General features: G+C 37.7%; 3 protein-coding genes across 3 annotated transcripts; 2 read left to right on the plus strand and 1 right to left on the minus strand.

The window, feature by feature from the left end:
- Positions 1-2652: 2652 nt before the first annotated feature.
- On the plus strand, positions 2653-4367 carry LOC114754460 (protein GLUTAMINE DUMPER 5-like). The gene has a single exon (XM_028943213.1). It carries the CDS (start codon positions 2729-2731, stop codon positions 3221-3223), a length of 495 nt encoding a protein of 164 aa, XP_028799046.1. The 5' UTR covers positions 2653-2728; the 3' UTR covers positions 3224-4367.
- A 2536-nt stretch (positions 4368-6903) lies between these two features.
- LOC114754458 (zinc finger protein CONSTANS-LIKE 4) lies at positions 6904-8270 on the plus strand. Its single transcript, XM_028943211.1, has 2 exons — positions 6904-7671; positions 7749-8270. The coding sequence occupies exons 1-2, from the start codon at positions 6979-6981 to the stop codon at positions 8040-8042; spliced, it is 987 nt and encodes a 328-aa protein (XP_028799044.1). The 5' UTR covers positions 6904-6978; the 3' UTR covers positions 8043-8270.
- A 2696-nt stretch (positions 8271-10966) lies between these two features.
- LOC114754463 (probable protein phosphatase 2C 59) lies at positions 10967-16699 on the minus strand. The gene is made up of 9 exons (XM_028943217.1): positions 16598-16699; positions 16142-16395; positions 14247-14374; positions 13471-13569; positions 13203-13361; positions 12374-12460; positions 12193-12284; positions 11938-12012; positions 10967-11514 (listed from the first exon to the last, which is right to left on the minus strand). The coding sequence occupies exons 2-9, from the start codon at positions 16348-16350 to the stop codon at positions 11338-11340; spliced, it is 1026 nt and encodes a 341-aa protein (XP_028799050.1). The 5' UTR covers positions 16351-16395; positions 16598-16699; the 3' UTR covers positions 10967-11337.
- Positions 16700-17517: the final 818 nt, after the last annotated feature.

The raw sequence follows: 17517 nt of genomic DNA on the forward strand, positions 1-17517 counted from the left end.
CTGCCACACAACGAGATTCTTATTGTTCTGTGTCATATTTATGTGTAAAGAGAAGCGACCCTTGAGAATTGGAAGAATCAAAAGTTATTAGGAGGCATTTCAACCTAGGGGAAGGGGCAGCGAATAAGTTGATATTACTGATATTGATGCCGATTAGGGGCAAGAGTGGACGGTATTTACAAGTTCTTTGATGATATTAGGAGGGGGAATGGTACGTACTGAAGTTATTTTAATTTCAAGATCGACCTAAATGAACATGACATATAAATATATATGGTTGACTTTACCATCAGGAAAGTTAAAAAAAAAAAAAGTACGTAAAAAGAGAACCATAAGCATTATTTTGGCCAGCGTGACTATAACAAAGTTTTCCGTGAAAAATATGATTGGTAAAAGGACGAACATGATATCGGAAACGATTAACCGTGGGATTGACTTGGGCAAAAGCAAAGAAGGAGGTGGTTTCAGTGACCACGCTGCATGATTAATTGCAGCTTTTGGCAAATGATGTTTTATAAAGCAATCTCACGTAGTTAGCCCAATTTAATTAGTCGAAGGTTAGAGCGTGATAAAATAATGAGTAGGTTCGGCCAAAAAAAAATTAATAATAATAAATGGAAGTGCAAGGCCAAGGATGGATATGTGAACTGGGAAAAGGTGGGGGTGGGTGGCCTCAATAAGTGAGGGACAACCAAATTTCACGAGTTGCGAGTGAGGGCAGCTGTTAATTCTGACTACCTTTTACCTCCAAATAAAAATTGTCAGCTAGTGGTGCACATCATATCACAGGCATTTAGGAGGTGTTGTACAACCCTTATATTTTTCAGAAACATTTTTTTATAAAACGAGTCAAACTGTTTTATATATTTATTTTATAAACTGTAAAAATATTTTTAAAATCATAGTTTGGTTTCCAACCAAACACCTCTTTAAACTTTTTAATCTAAAAAATAACAATTTATACAAAGAAAAATTGGAAAAAAATGTCCATCTAATTTGGAGTATTAGGACAAAATATATCAATATTTTCAAGTACTTTCTAGCCTCAGATATTTTTTCCCCGGATTCTTCTTCCCCCAGTTATCGAATCCGGAGTGATGTCCCCAAACAGACAGGTAAAGTAAACAAATAAGTAGTATAAAAAATCATTTCATCGTTTCAATTTTTGAATATACACTGTATACTTATTATTTTAATCAGGCATGAGGAATCCAACTAAAGTCCTGCAGCCGCCTGTTACAAGCTAGAAAGGTGCAAGAGGGGAGAGAATATATGGTGTGCAAACATGGATACATGCACAGAAGCAGGAGAAATATAAATCCAAGTGGTAATATATAAATGCACATAATGAGTTGAAAGGGAATCTGATAATGACGATTAAGGAACGAGGATAATATTGTAAGACAAATTGGGCAGGAGAAACAATAAAATAATACCACGTGCCCGACCAGGAATATGTAATGAGGGAGGTTAGATACGGTCAATTACATCTTACCAGACAAAGATTCATTCGCAACTATATATGAGATGAGAGTGAATGGTAAACTGAGGAGCCAGCCATAAAACTGAACAAGTAAACAAAAACTCATATTAAAGAAATAGGAATAATCCAAACAGCGAAACAAAAAGGGGGTAGACTGGAAGAGGTGGCTGTTGTTTCCACCCTGGGTCACATTTGTTATTCGTTCTTATCACATTGTCTGATGATTGTGGCTTCTTCCACAATATACAAATATCAAGTTCCCCCCTGCATTATTCACTTTTTGCAGTGCCCTCGGATAGGGACTCCAGAATCCACACTCACACCCTTTTCCTCTACTGTAGACCTTGTGCTGCAATAATTTCTTTCTTGCTCATAATATGTAAAGTCTTTCCAATAATATCTTCAAAATCCAGGAAATACGTCCTCTCTTAGGTTTTTTTTTTTTCCAAGATTATTCACTTATTTTATTGGTCTTTCTATTTTTCTCCACAATATATTAGCATAATTGTGGTGAGCTGAAAGAAAGAACCGGCCGGTCTTTTAACACCGAGGCCCTACCATGAGTGTTGAGTTGTGTCCAAATTCCAAATTAAAAGAACTCGACGACCAAGTCGAAGAGGATGATCCAATTTTTAACTACGCAGGGACCAGTCATGTTACACTTAGGGAGAATTACCAAAAAATTCTCCCAAAAAAATTAATTATTAAAAAAATCTAATAACCAATGATCAGTTTCAACGTGTTGTCATTTTCATTTTGAAATTTGTTATTACCTATCGATAAGGTAATTAAATCTCCTCTCTAAGATTTGATTATAATTCTCCTGTTTATACTTAGCCTATAAAACAATACATGACTCTTTGAAAATTCTTTTTAAAATTATTTAGAAATTTATATAAATTGAGATAAAATTTTTCTGCCGTATTTATTAGTTATTCTGAAAATTATAACTGAAGAACTGTTATTCGAAATGCGCCTGTACCACAGTGGCGAGTCCGCGATCAGCTTCCAAAAAGCCTGGTTAAAAAGGAGACGTACACACCACTAGCCATAAAAATGGTCAAAATAAACAACGTTTAAAATTTAAATCATCCCAATGACTCAATGCATTTAACAAAACCGAAACACGTTTAAGGAGGCGTATCAAGGTAACAATACTCGTGGTTTTGGTTTTCTATAAATAGCGATATTCGTTTCACCTTCTTGCTAGTTCACAGTGTTGGCGTAGACTCCGTTAAGAGCAAAATGGGAAGCGTCTCGGCCTCAGATGATGCCACCGCCAGTTCATCAACTGTGTCGTCCCCAAGTGTTCAGCCTCATACATCTCCATGGCAATCTCCCGTCCCTTATTTGTTCGGAGGACTCGCCGCCGTCCTCTGCATCATCATGTTCTCGCTCCTCATGCTAGCCTTCTCCTACAGAAGGCAATCGGGCTCACATGGTGGTATTGAAGCTCAGAAACAAATTGAATCTGGTGTGGCAGAATCAGTTCACGCTTCCGAGCCGAAGATTCTGGTCATTATGGCCGGCGATGAGCATCCCACTTATTTAGCCACTCCCGTCTGTGCCACGTGCTCGTCTCTTGCCGAAGGTTCTGATGAGGAGGGTTTTGAGAAAGGAGAGGAGAATCACGAAAGTTCCCAGAAAACCGACAAGCAGGCGTTCGATCATGTCGCAAGTTCGAGCACAGCTCAGCCGGAAAATGGAGGTGCTCCCGCAAGCCGTCAACACAACCCGTGATGAGAAACGTGGCTGGGTATTTCTCCTCCGCACTGGAAGAGTTTTTTGTCTTCTTTCTAGCTTATAAATCGGCCTGTTTTCCGGATTCTCTTGATCTTATTCATGGCTTATGATGATGATTCGACAAGTGTAAGTTTAAGCCGAGATTCTTAATTAGAATTCTAGTTTCAATATCGATCTATATACAGATATATTATCGAGGAACGCCATTCAGTGGTTTTATATAGCAAAAATCATTTTGTATGGCTGCATAGTCACAGGCACGAGGGGTGGAAATGGACATTGGTAGGAGAAAAATAGCACTAGGGTACTACACATCCTGAGTTTCATGTATGTGTATATGGAGGAGGCGTTGGGAAGAGAAGCGGTCGGAGGAAATGGAGGGAAGACTGAATTCCCGATAAAAGAGAGGAGGGAGGAGGTGGTTGGGGAAGCGGCGGAGGCGTGGCGTCTGGGGCACGACACAAGACGACAACACTGGGAAGCGCGAGCTTATGGGGTGAGAGATGACGTGGAGCAAGATGGGTGACACGTGTCTTCCTTCCCTTCATCGTTTTCCCGCTTAACACCACACCTTGCTACGTAACGCGGCTACTAAATGCCGCATCCCCTCCCTAATTTACGCCTTCTTTTATCTTCTCCTGATAGCTTAACCCTTTTTCAAGGCGCACAAATATAAGTTCACCACAAACAAATTTCTTTTTTATTTTAATTCATTATTATTTACATATTCGTGTAAGCCCATTTATATATTGTTTTATTTTAAAAGATAAAATGCAATCCGTATTAATATGTATTAAAAAGATCGGTGGGAAGTCTTCAATGGACATAAGAGAGCGCGCGCCCAGACGACGAAATGGGCTCCAGCAAACCCACGTACAAGCTTGCAGCGGCATTACTGGCGATCTGATGTTTGTGACGGCGGACGGCGAGAAGATACCAACTGTAAATTAGCTCTCACTGTATAAATTTTCACAGTAATAAACAAACAGTGGTACTGTTCTGTCAAATCTGAGGTCATCGTGAACAGAAAGCATTCCAGTTGCTGGCTGTGTAATGGGATCCTATTCATATGTAAGAGGAGGATTCTGCTCACAGCTAAATTCTGACGAGGAAGGCAAGTTCAGGATTTGTATATGACGTGTATGCGTGTGGGAAAAGCAAAAGATCTAAATCATTGGATGTGAATATTAGCTGGGGCAGAGAGCATTGAAGCGGCATTCATTAGTTACTTTGTTAATAAAATTTGGCAAGCATGATGCGCAGACATCATCAGTGTTAAGTATGAGAACACTGGTTTTCGTGATGCTCAAGCCTGATCCTATTTTCTTCCCATTGGATACGGACCAAATCTAGTATTGGCAGGAGAATAAATAATTAAATACTCTTGATGGGTTTTCAAATTTTGAATTTAAGATTTAAATCAATTAAAACGAAAACAATACCCTTTGATCATTGTGCTGGCCCGTTAAATTCTTTTCAAGCTTAGCCACCTTCTGCCTTCGGTCTAGTGATGAGAACAACTGAACAATACAATATCAGTGTGTCAGTGTTTGATAAGTTATCAGAAGCGTTACTGTAAACTTTATGTCATATATTGGTGCTATTTATATTACTCTTCCTATTTTTAATATAAAACTTATTTAATTAATTTAATTAGATTATGAAAGTTAGATAAATTAGTTAATTATAAAAAATATGATGTGTTTTTCTTAAAACATCATAATCATCTTCTTTAATATCCTCTCCCTCTCTTCTACTTGATTATAGTTGAGGGAGTATCCGTAGAGATAATTTAAAAAAAATTGATAAATATAAAAAATAATTTTTATATTTAGGATCAAAATTAACTTAATAATTATGTCCTATATTAAGGAATGGAGAAGTACATAGTATTTTTCCCCCTATTTTCTACCGCAATTTTTTACTCTTTTCAATTTATAATGCAAGGAATCGGTAGAGTGGCTTGTTTTTAATTTAACCAGTGGCTTATCAATACGAAGAAATTCAAGTGACCGGTCAGCGAGAAAAATAGAAACGCCACGTAATTATTAGCATTGGTGGTGGCTATTCCCTAAAGCACTGACGAAACAAACTGGGAGCATCAGCTGTGATTACGAGCGCTTTTATATTTTATTTTCTTTGTTTTTTATGAGTCCGGTAACATTTTTTACCTACTGCAAAAGTCATTTCCCGTGAAGCACAGAAGGAAAAGATGAGAACTTTCATAATTATGTTTGCTTTATGTACAAAGGTCAGAAATCAAACCCTAACCATTTATTTAAAGGACAATATGTTTTCTTCCCATACAATTTGTATAATTCACGAAATCATGTAAAGAGTAATGCAAGAAGAAGCCTTGAAAGGCGAAGTAGGGTGCTAAAGGCATCTTGGTCTAGTGGCAGCCTCTCAAAAAAAGGAAGCCCCGGGTTCTAGTCTGGGATGGGTAGCCTTTAATGGGGTTTGTTTTCTCTCTTATTAGGTAGTATTTTTTTTTCATGTTTTGTATAAAGACTCACTTATTAGAGACAATTATGTTCGAAATATTGTTAACCACCAAACGTTATCATATCTTTCAGTGAAGATTTGAATGTTGGTTTTTCAGGGACTAACCTGTTTTATTAGACCCAGCTTTTTTTAGTCTCCACAAGGAAGGTTTTTTTTCTTGTCCATATATAAGTATTCTTTTATTAGAGATAATTTTATTTGAAGTATTATCAAACATTAAATGTGAATATTTTTTTTAGTGGGAATTCAAAGCCTTAGTGAGGGAGAGGTTCGAAGAAAAAGGCCAAGTAGGGCTTCTGAAAAACGCTGGGTTGTTCAGCTGAGCCCATATTTGAGGCCTTCATGGTTCAGAGCTGCAACAATACAGAAATGTTTATTGAAGCGAGCCACATAACACGAGCCCAAGCCGTCAGTCGCTATCCAAGAAAATGACCGTTTTGACATTTTGTGGGCAGCTTTTTGTCGGAGATTGGAGCGCTGGACTTGACCTAAAAAGGACGAAGCAAATAGTTCCTTGAATTGCAATTGATTGATGAAGGAAATTACCAACGTGGCCATTATTTTATCTACTGCAATTTATTGTTCTCAAGTCGGCAAACCAATTACAGCCCACATGTAAACGATAGTTCGAGCCGGACAAGAAAATTGGAATTGCTCAGCTGATAAAAGTGAATAATTGCGAGACAAAGACAAAAAGGTATATCCTAGAGAATTCGTGACTACATAAACTCGATATTCAATTCAAAACCCTCAAAACTAGTCAGTCGGAGATATATTCCGTCCTAGCGAGATTAGAAGTTTAGAACGAGTCCATATGAGCAAACCTCATGTGAAAAAGGAGACAAAATTGGGGGGGGGGGGATAACACTCTGTATTGTGAATTTGTGATATGAAAATGAAGGTGACAAAGGGACATAAGATGCCAAAAGCCTGGCGGGCCGCACCGTAACACCCCCCTACCTCTAAGGACGCCAGGTGGGGTCCACTTTCTACCAGGACGACTGTTTTCTGCTGCTTCATCCCCACCCCCATATTTTGCTCCGTAGTATTTTTGGCTAAGCCTTGCCCACCTGTCACTCCCTAATTGGTGGTTGCCCAGATATCTCTGACCCCACCAGATAGATAGACAGACTTGTTTCGAATAATCACGCCTCCTCCTCAACCACTCGTGCTCAACACTTCCTCGTTGAGTTCATACAATTGCTCTCTGTGAGGGAGGACCCAACTTTCAAACTTAACATCCTCCCATGGCTTCCAAGCTCTGTGACTCCTGCAAGTCCGCCACCGCCACCCTCTTCTGCCGCGCCGACTCCGCCTTCCTCTGCGTCGGCTGTGACTCCAAGGTCCATGCCGCCAACAAGCTCGCTTCCCGCCACGCGCGTGTCTGGGTCTGCGAGGTCTGTGAGCAAGCCCCTGCTCACGTCACCTGCAAGGCAGACGCTGCTGCTCTCTGCATCACCTGCGACCATGACATCCACTCTGCTAATCCACTCGCTCGTCGTCACGAGCGCGTCCCCGTAACTCCCTTCTATGATCCCGTCCACTCCGTTGGTGTCCCGTCTGGCGCTGCCATCAACTTCCTCAATGACCGTTACTTCTCCGACGCCGATGCAGACGCTGATGTCAGCAGGGAAGAGGCGGAAGCGGCTTCCTGGTTGCTGCCTAACCCTTCCAACCCGAAGGCCGTGGAGAGCCCAGATCTGAACTCTGGTGAGTACGTGTTTCCCGAAATGGAGCCATGCCTAGATCTGGATTTCGGGCCGGTGGATCCGAAGGTGGAATCTCAGGAGCAGAACAGTTCCGGCACAGACGGTGTTGTGCCGGTACGGAGCAAGAGTGCACAGATTCCATCCCTCAACGACCACTACTACGACATGGAATTGACTGGGTCCAAGAATTTCACCTGCGGCTACAACGGCAGCCAGTGCCTGAGCCAGAGTGTAAGACCTTCTTTCTGGAATTTTATAATTCATTACATTTGAACCTTAGACTTTTAACTAACATCAGCGGGTTTCAGGTGTCGTCGTCTTCCATGGATGTCGGGGTGGTTCCTGATGGGAATGCGATATCAAACGGTTACAGCAAGACGATTATAGGGAGTGATAATCAGCCGGTGCAGATATCAGCTGCAGACAGGGAAGCGAGGGTATTGAGGTACAGAGAGAAGAGGAAGAACAGAAAGTTCGAGAAGACCATTCGGTACGCTTCCAGAAAAGCGTACGCGGAAACAAGACCCAGAATCAAAGGCAGATTCGCAAAACGATCGGAGGTGGACCGCTTCGGAGGATACGGCGTCGTACCAAGCTGTTGAGCTTTCCGGTGACTGCATATCATCAAGCAGTCAATCGTGTATATATTTTTTGTTGTGGTTGTTTTCTGTTCTTGAATTTGAACTTCTTATCTGTGAGTGTGATTATAAATATGTAGCTATGAATTTTGGTGGTTGATGATATAGTATTGGAATCACCGAATCGATAGCTCCTCGTTTGGCTTTTGATTTGAGGAAACATGGAATGAGATATTATATTAAAATTGAAAAGCAACGCATGGTGACGGCCGCAAGGGAGGCACAAGAAGGTGAAGCGTATCAAAATCTGGGATCCTATTGGCTTCTTAGTGATTTAATTATTATTTTCAACTGAGATTATAATAATTAATTTGTAACCAAGTAGTAATATGGATGAGGAAGGGATGATTCTGAGATTTTGTTGTGTCCGTGAATGGAAATAATAAATAATTCAGGCTCGGCATCCTTTTTGGTCATCATTTTGTGGGAGGCTCTCCAGTGAATGATGGCATTAAATTATGCACGCTGTGGCGTCAATTTTCAACTTCTTTTTATGTGGCCGACATCAATTTTCAACTATTGCATATAAGAAAGTCAATTTTCAGTTGGCCCGTTCTTCTTCTTTCGTTTTTTGGTTGCCAACGGTGCGTTCTTATCCATATATTCACTGCTTCCATTTATAAGTATTTTTAGCATATTTCAGATCAAGAAGAATTTTAAATTTAATAATTTTTTAATTTTAATTTTATTTAATATATATTATATCTTATATGTAAATAAAATCAATACAATAATACATAAGAAATAAAATTATACATTTATATAAATTTTTTTAATATTTTATAAATAAAATCAAAAAATTTCTTTTCCCAACAAGACCAGAGGAGTAAATTGCATTTTGCAGTCATATTTAGTTAACTATCTTTGCCATTTTATTGTCAATTATTAATGTGAACACGTGTATTTTTACAGGAAGCTAGCAAAAAGCGAAAAAAAGTTATTATTTCATTTTTTAGTACTACTAATTACTCCTTCGGTCCTAAATATAAGACCATTACCTGTATAATGGTCTTATATTTAGGACCCGAGGAGTATTTTCTTAATACTATTTATAAGATATTTTTATTGCTAAAGTATGCTTTTAATGAAAAATTGTGATATTGAAATTTTGAATATTAAATTTAGTTTTTTAAAACAACTGTTATAAAAAATATCGCTTAAGATTAGTTTTAAAAATAAAAAATTATATATATATACTTTTTAAAATTAATAGATTAAATTAAAATGTTATATAAAATTAAAAGGCCAAATGTATGTTTTAGTCTATTTTTAATTAACACATATAAATCAGTAAAACAGATAGGTACTCTTCCGGTCTTAGTTTTACGGTAGAGGGAGAAGATATTTTTTGATCTATTTATAGGGCAACAAGAGGAATTTTTTGTGTGGATATATAATTCCACCCTTCATTTATTATAAAGTTAAAAAGTTGTTGAATTTTAAACAAGAGTTAATAAAATTTAAGATTTTTCTTGGTCTAAATACGATAAGCGGAGTAGTTAATATTCCATTTTTTAGGACAACCAATTATTGTTAGGTATAGTAAAATGAGGTAAGTAATAACTAATATTCTCCTGCGGATAGTTTAAATAAAGTTACTCCTCTAATTTTTAATAACTAATTTGATTAGATTAAAGAAGTTAAGTAAGTTAGTTAATTATAAGAAATATGACATGTTTTTTCTAAAACACTATAAGTTTATAATCATCTTTCTTAATATTCTCCATTCCTTATTTACTTAATTATGATTGAGAAAATATCTATAAAAGTAATTTAGAAAACATTGATAAATATAAAAAATAGATTTTATATTTAGGATTAAAATTAACTTTTTATACGGACCCCGTAAAATATCTTACGAATTAGTAAGAGACAAGATTTCAAATAACATGCCTGAAAATGCATGGAGCACCTATAGGCTATAGCTTGAGAATGGCATTCTGGAGAATTTTTTATTTTCCAATAAAATATTAATATTTCCTTTCTCAAGCGGCTGTGGTGCCTACGCATAAGCATGTATTAGATGCTTCTGGAACATCCACTTGGAGTCATTTTATTGGCCATTATCCTCGGAGATGGATGGTGATGCACGGTTTCTCTAGTAAGCTCGCATTGTCACGATTTGAGGTTGAATGAAAATTGACACCCATTATTGGACTGCGTCCCCTTCCATTCTCCTACCTTCATTTGCCATCCTTTTGTCTCTCTCTCTCTCTCTCTCTCTCTCTCTTTAAAAAAATTAAAAATATATGCACTAACGACTTAGGATTATAAACGGATCAAATCCGTGATCAAAACTTGAAAGAAAGCATCATGGTGTCTTCTGTGTTCGAATCGATTTGGACTCTTCAATTCCTCATCCACTCCAGATCCTAAGGGTGTGTTTGGCATGAGGGATTTGGGAGGGAAGGGGAGGGATTTTAATCATTTCCCCTTGTTTGGCAACACACAAATTTTAGGAGGGGAGGGAAAATTTTTTAAAATTTCCCCTCCCTTCCCCTCTTCAACCTCCCCTCCAAAATTGGGAGGATTTGGAGGAAAAGGGTAATATTTTGTCATATTATGACCATTATGCCCATATTTTATCATGTTATGACCATTATGTCTATATTTTATCATGTTGTTACCATTATACCCACGTCTTAAATAAAATAAGAGCAAAATTGTTCATATTAAAATATTTTTCCCTCCCCTCCCCTCTTTTTTTATAAATCTAAATAAGATAATATTAAAATCCTTCCACTCCCTTCCCCTCCCCTTCCCTCCATTAAAATCCCTCCCCTCCCTTTCCTCTTATTGAGCCAAACATACCCTAATTGTTCGACTTCGCAACTTCACCGCCCAGATGCATTTAGCTCACTGAATCAATAGTATACTTTCGACATAGCTACCATTCACACGACGTCTTTCATAGGATTATAAATACTACACTTGATACAAACCATGAATCATGTAAAATAAAGTTACACAGTACAGGAACAAGTTAAAAGAGAACTTCAACAACAACCAAGGCATGACCCTTTCTGGGTGGGGAAACTTTGGCCACAAACTCTTTACACATATTCCCCCACTGGTTACGCACGCACAGCTCCATTCTAGATGATCATTATGAGTTTTAATTATTGTTTTTCTATTCGTGCAACATAATACATGACTATATGAAATACCTATGATGAACTATATAAAGCATAATTTTGACACATCCCATCTTTCAATCCGCCACAAACCGCATAGCCAAGCAGGGATTTTGATCTTCTTTCTATCCTTCTACTGAAGGACGCATGCTACTTCGAGAAGCGCCGCCGTTTTGGTTCGTCAAGAAACGAACAACGACACAAGTTATATTGTCAGAACTGCCTCTTTGGTATGCTTCATTCATCAGCCTCTTTGCAGCCTCCTCTGCATCCGCAATTGGTTTTATCATAGAAACAGCTTCCTGAAGGACAATATCGAGAGTTAACAATTGAGTTTGTTTGTTTTAGCTAACGGGTGTTTTACGGAAAACGAGTTCTCTACCAAACAAAAGATATTTGATTTTTTGAAACCAACATCACGTCAGCTCTTGGCTTGTTTTGAAGAAGGATAAAACTCCCCTCTTTCAATATGTTAGTGCAAGGCCTGCAGGCAATGTTTCACTCATACTTTCCAGAAACTAATTTATCAACTTTGCCTAACCAACACATGATTCTGTGCAACTAAATATAGGTGGAAAAAAATAGTAACATTCCAACTATTTTCAGCAGAACCTGATTCATTTCAACGTGCTTATATTTTAATGATGGAGATGCAGAATGGTTATGAAAGAAAAGAAAGGAGAAGAAATTAAAAAAAAAACAAAACAAAACAAAAAACTCCAGACCTCATTAGTGACAACATCCCATAGCCCATCACTGGCCAATATGAGAAACTCAAGAGAGCTGTCAACTTTTTCTTCCTGCAAGACCAAATGCATTTATGTTAGGCAGTTTATAAGAATTGTCCTTTCAGGCACAATATCCAATCTTCCAACAACTAATAGAATGCTTTTCAATGGAGACTTTATACCACCCCCTGTTTGTGATAAATCTATAAATTATGTAAAAAAAAAAAGGATGTCACCATCACAGAAACACACCTGGATTTCTGGATCAGCAACAACATACTGCTTCAGGAGTCTATCACCAAATGCCCGAGAAACAGCAAGAACACCACCAACTCTCCAAGTTCCTGTGAACATGATTTTAAGTTTTTGAATGGCCATAAGCCAGCTAGATCACAAAATTAAACCAAGAAAGATAACTAGGAGATTAACTTACCAGCCCACATGACAAAGCCCCCGGCATCTTCAATCCTTTGCCTCTCATCAGTTTGGTCTGGCTTATGATCTCGAGAGACAGCAATGGCTAGAGGAAACCACAAAAGGAAGCATTTATGTCACTATTTTGATTGGGGAAGGTTAAACCAATTCAATTATCTTTAAATGAATGCATAAGAAACATTCATAAATACATGTAGACACTCACACTCTTATGCACCAAGAGTACAATATTAAAACCTAATGCATCCAAGGTATAATATCTTACCAATACATAAATATAGGCTTCTCAGGAGTATAAGTGGAGCTTCCACAAAAATGCCTTTCATCAGACACTAGGTCGTAGGACAAATTTCTCAAAAGTGATACATGATAAGAGGAAAGGCTGGTATAAAAATTATGAATGTATCATCTAGAATTTGCAAATGTGACAGTATCAGCAGATAAACTAGAAATAAATGGTCAGCAGACTATTTCATCTTATATATACTTAGTTTTCTCACAAATTTGATATTTCCTCACACTAGCATGTCAGAAATGAAAGGAATTCATAAACAAGTGAAGAAACTACGACATACATAATATATGCAAGGCAGAAAAAGACAGTAAATTTGATCTCTTGAGACAATAAATAACCTTAACTATGCTGTTCATGCTTCAAAACAGACGAGTCTAGAACTTGACAAGCAGAGGCAACTGTAATGGGAACCACACAGAAAAGGAACTTCTGACAGAATGAATTGTTATGAACCTGATATACGACAAAACTAAAATTCATGTGAAAACTTTCTACGAATGTATATAACTGCAGACAAAGCCACTAGCCTTACCATTACCACCCCTGCATATAACAGCTCTGGAGTCCCCAACATTTGCAACAAGCAAACGGTCACCGACCAGAATTGCAGTAGAAGCAGTTGATCCAGCATCTCTGTTTTGAGTGTTTTCTGATTTGAGAAATTCAGAATCGGTATGGCTATATGCATCAGCTGGAGACAAGAAAAATTTGGAAGGAAAAACAATCTTATCTTCTGGACTTAGCATATCAGAAAGCATCAAACAAAAGGATGGTAAAGCTGAAGGTAGGAGATGGCAAACCAATAGCTGATTTGGTGTCAGAAATAAACTTTGGATGTCTGATCAAATTACTGAAGAGGTTTTGCTTGACATACTCAGCAGCCCGTGCGCCACCATGACCTGAAAGAATTAAAATCTTATAACCAATGCGCTTACAGCTACATTATACATTTTGGAGTGGACCGAAATTTTTTTTTGGGGGGGGGGGGGGGAGGCCATCACGCATATGCTAAATAAATGAAAATTTGGATCCGGTCAATAAATAATCATTCCTATTTCGTTAGATAAAGAGAACAAGACTTTCCATGTCAAACAAGAAAGAAAACAACATATAGTTTCTCACACCAAACAAGAAACACTACGCACCTAAATGAAGGTTGTAAAGTACTCATAAGAAACAACAGAAAATAGCATGTAATCCTTATCAGCAGAAAAATTTGAGTTTAAGAAGAGGTTGAGGCATCGGAATGCTATTCCCATACAATATTTTTTTCCTAGATGGCCAAACTCCAGACACATTTTCACCCTGCTGTGACGAAAACAATACTTTAGCCATATAGAATGATCTACGTATCAGTAATTCTAGCCTGAAAGTGGGGACCCTTTTGCGATGTAGTTATATATATATATGAGTAAAATAAGCAAATGGCATTATCGATCACTTGGAAGAATTGCTTTCTCATTATTTTTAAAATGGAAATGGATAGGAATATATTGATAAAGAGAGGAGGGGGGGGGGGAAATCAAGTTTTGCCATGTACAAGGAGGGGGAAAAGGAAAGGTATTTGCAAATATACCATCAAAAACTCCAAAGAGGCCAACAATTTCACCATCAACACCATCAATTCTCGTCTCATAAAAGTCTTCCATTGAAGATCTCTTGCCAGGAGAGCTAGCATATCCATAACTGAACTTTCCGTTCTGACTGTTGACACAAAATGGAAGTAAGTGTCAAAATTATCTCGCAAAGTCTCATTCTTGTACATTGCAATGAAAGAAAATTCCAGAGAATTTGAAATTTTGTCAAGCCATAAAATTGTAAAGCAGTATAAAATATACATGATTATTTGTTCTAATCAGTATTGAGCATGGAGATGCAACAAGCTAAGACCCAACTCAGATTTGGAACATTCAATTCGATACTATGGCAACCTCCTCTATATTTGCTCAAGGGATAAAAAACCAAGAATAATCTCAGTCTAATAACAGGGGAGAATAACACAGAAATAGTTAGGAAAAACAGGGAAAATACCATGGTTGAATTTATATGTCCCGGGGAACTTGCTATATCGGCAATCTAATGACATATTTTAGGTATTTTTAATGCACATCCAGTGCCCTCTGATAACATTAATTTTCTGTGACCTCATAAGTCAAAATACAATTTAGTTAATATTGTTTTCACCATAAATGTTAATTAAACCTTTTTGTTTCTAGAGATATTCTCCTGAAAGAACAGGAAAAATGTCTACTATATATTGGGTTATGCGTTAGGCTCAACTTATAATTCATAAAAACCGATTTAAACAAACCATCCATTAGCATAATCTATATAATAACCAAAAGCTACAATAATTAATTAATTATCAGCATAATTATGATAGGTAGTATTTCATCATAATATACTCGGCTTGAAATTGTGTATGGTTCGATAATTTAGTTTGGTTGCTTTGTCTTGCTCTAGCTCTTGGCAAGGGTGGGGAGAACTATGTCCAGCAAACAAGCAAGGCATGGAACTCGACTAGATGTCAGAAACATTGAGCCAAAACATGACAAATGCGAAAACAAAAAACTGCCACAAAACATGAGAGGCACTTTGGCCAACTTAGCTGACATTTATCGACACTTGCCTACATGTGCTTTTCATGGACACTAGACTTTAGCTGCTTCCCATGAGAGATCAACTGAAACCGACCAGAGGACAGAAAACCCAAAAGGAACACATGTTAAAGCCTTCTAACCTAGCAATATGCAAATAGATAAACAAAATCTCGCAGGAAAAGGGAGCGGCAGGGGAAAAGTTTAATGTTAGCTTGGTGACTTTGGGTTAAATTACCCAACTAGACTGAATCTAACTGACAAGGCCGTTTAGGGAGAACGAATGAATCACTTGAAAAGTTCCCCTATAGTCATCGGAACAGAGCTTGAATTTTCTCCGCTCATTCCATTATAAGGATGAACCAAAAGCGTATATGAACCATAGAGAAAAATCAACCCAACTGAACAAGAATACAAGTTATACGAACTACAATTATACAAAGAGGAATCCTTATAGTGGTATAAGGCATTTATCCAACTTTACATATTATCAAGTAACCATGGTAGAGATATACCCAATGGGCAAGCCACAATACAGAACCATTATTTAGCAGTAAACACTTCAAAGGCTGAATAGGATCTATAGATGCCTAATCGGAAATTTCATTAATGATAAATACATTATAATTCCAAAATATTCGCTCCGTGATTTTCAAGCTCATTCATGAATCGCACAGAGCAAAGTCATGAATATGCAACTTAACGCAATAAGGAGTAATATAACGCGGCGGATATAAATGACAAAGATTTAATACAACGGCCAACAATGGATGAAATCAATCTGCAACATTGACTATTAAACACACAGAAAAAGCTACCATTTTTATCCCGTTCTAGATCTAAGAAAAGGATCGATATGCTCAAAGAAGTTAACCTGAGGCCTCCGCCGCTCACAGGGGCATCTTCAGCAGCATGAACCTGGCTTGAAGAGGACAAAACTGAATTGAGATAGCCCATATTATAGCTTGAATATTCTGGGTACCCAGATACTCTTTCCTTGACCAATATGAGAAAGTGAAGAAACAAAAGCTGTATTGCGTATGTATAGCTGATTCTTGCGTGCCAATGATTCCAAGTTATCATGACATGAGTGGGGTCACTCAGAACTTAATAGCTGTCAAGTTTAACCTTCACAGAAAACCCACAGGGGAGAAATTGTAAATAATTTCACAAGACGCGATAAATTGCGCAAAGATGCGAACTTCGTGCATTGATCTTGTATTTTACAGCTACCAAGCAAAAGATGCTAAATCTAAAGCAGGAAGGTTAATAATTTGTAGGAATTATTGCACAAGGAAAGAGGGTAATCATTATTAGGCACAGAAGGTACCTGAGGAAGAAGAATAGAGCCGAAATGCCATGACATGGAGGGACAGAGAGTTTTAGACGATAGAGGAGAAAAGGAAGAAAGAGGAAGAAAACCGGGGGTATTCTGTTTCAATCGGGTTCAAATTAGCTTATGGTTTTTCTTGGTGCACAGCTCGGAACCTCCAAATTACCTCCAAATTAAATCCTCATATATTTACCATGAAGACTAAATTTGTTGGTCAAATTAGCTTATTGTTTGTTCAACAATAGAGTTGAGAATTAGGACAAAACCAATTCAATCTTTTTTTAGAAAAAAACAAACAGTATCATCAACCGAAAATAAGGAAAATTTTTTACTTTGACGATTATTATTATTATTATTCTCTCATTAATTTTGCCATTTTATTTGATCATTGTTCTTTAATTGAGCTCAATGGCCGTTTCTTCAAATGCTAAAAATAGTACGGTGCCTCGCATACGCGTCGCCGGAGGATGTGGTGGCTTAAGGTGGGACAGAGTCAAGGCGAAAATAGAACTCTATCCATCCATTAAAAAAAATCATCTAATTCGGTGGAGCTGACACATGTAGGTTTACATGCAGAAGGAGACACGGGCCTCTTCCTGGTGATGACTCACGTTTTAACTGCCCCTTCGGCAGTTATTTAAATTTTACATCATTGAAGGGTGACAAGTCATCGTAGGTTGGACTTTATCGACATCGTAGCCTAATGTGTGTACGGTGTAATTGTGTCCGGCAAATGATTCCCTTCTTTTACTGCTAAAAGCTCCAACGATGAATTTTGGCCTTTTGGTTATAAGAAAGAATCCACCGACCACCACCACCACTGGATCCTACGAGTCCAACTAAAATCAATGCTCCTTTCATTTCGTATTATAAGCAAGGCAACTAAAAACCAAGCCGATAATTAAACTGGTCAAAAT

The sequence above is a fragment of the Neltuma alba genome, unplaced genomic scaffold (genome assembly GCF_004799145.2).
Source record: "Neltuma alba isolate B1F8T4 unplaced genomic scaffold, ASM479914v2 tig00010146_pilon, whole genome shotgun sequence".
NCBI classification, from domain to species: domain Eukaryota; kingdom Viridiplantae; phylum Streptophyta; class Magnoliopsida; order Fabales; family Fabaceae; genus Neltuma; species Neltuma alba.

Bases quoted from the DNA above. Each gene is read 5' to 3' on its own strand.
- LOC114754460 (XM_028943213.1), top strand. From the start codon at position 2,729: ATGGGAAGCGTCTCGGCCTCAGATGATGCCACCGCCAGTTCATCAACT.
- LOC114754458 (XM_028943211.1), top strand. From the start codon at position 6,979: ATGGCTTCCAAGCTCTGTGACTCCTGCAAGTCCGCCACCGCCACCCTC. The intron at 7,672-7,748 runs GTAAGACCTTCT...AGCGGGTTTCAG, and splicing joins GCCAGTGCCTGAGCCAGAGT to GTGTCGTCGTCTTCCATGGA.
- LOC114754463 (XM_028943217.1), bottom strand. From the start codon at position 16,350: ATGATAACTTGGAATCATTGGCACGCAAGAATCAGCTATACATACGCA. The intron at 13,362-13,470 runs GTTTGCCATCTC...TCTTGTCTCCAG, and splicing joins TGACACCAAATCAGCTATTG to CTGATGCATATAGCCATACC. The intron at 12,285-12,373 runs GTAAGTTAATCT...TCATGTTCACAG, and splicing joins GGGCTTTGTCATGTGGGCTG to GAACTTGGAGAGTTGGTGGT.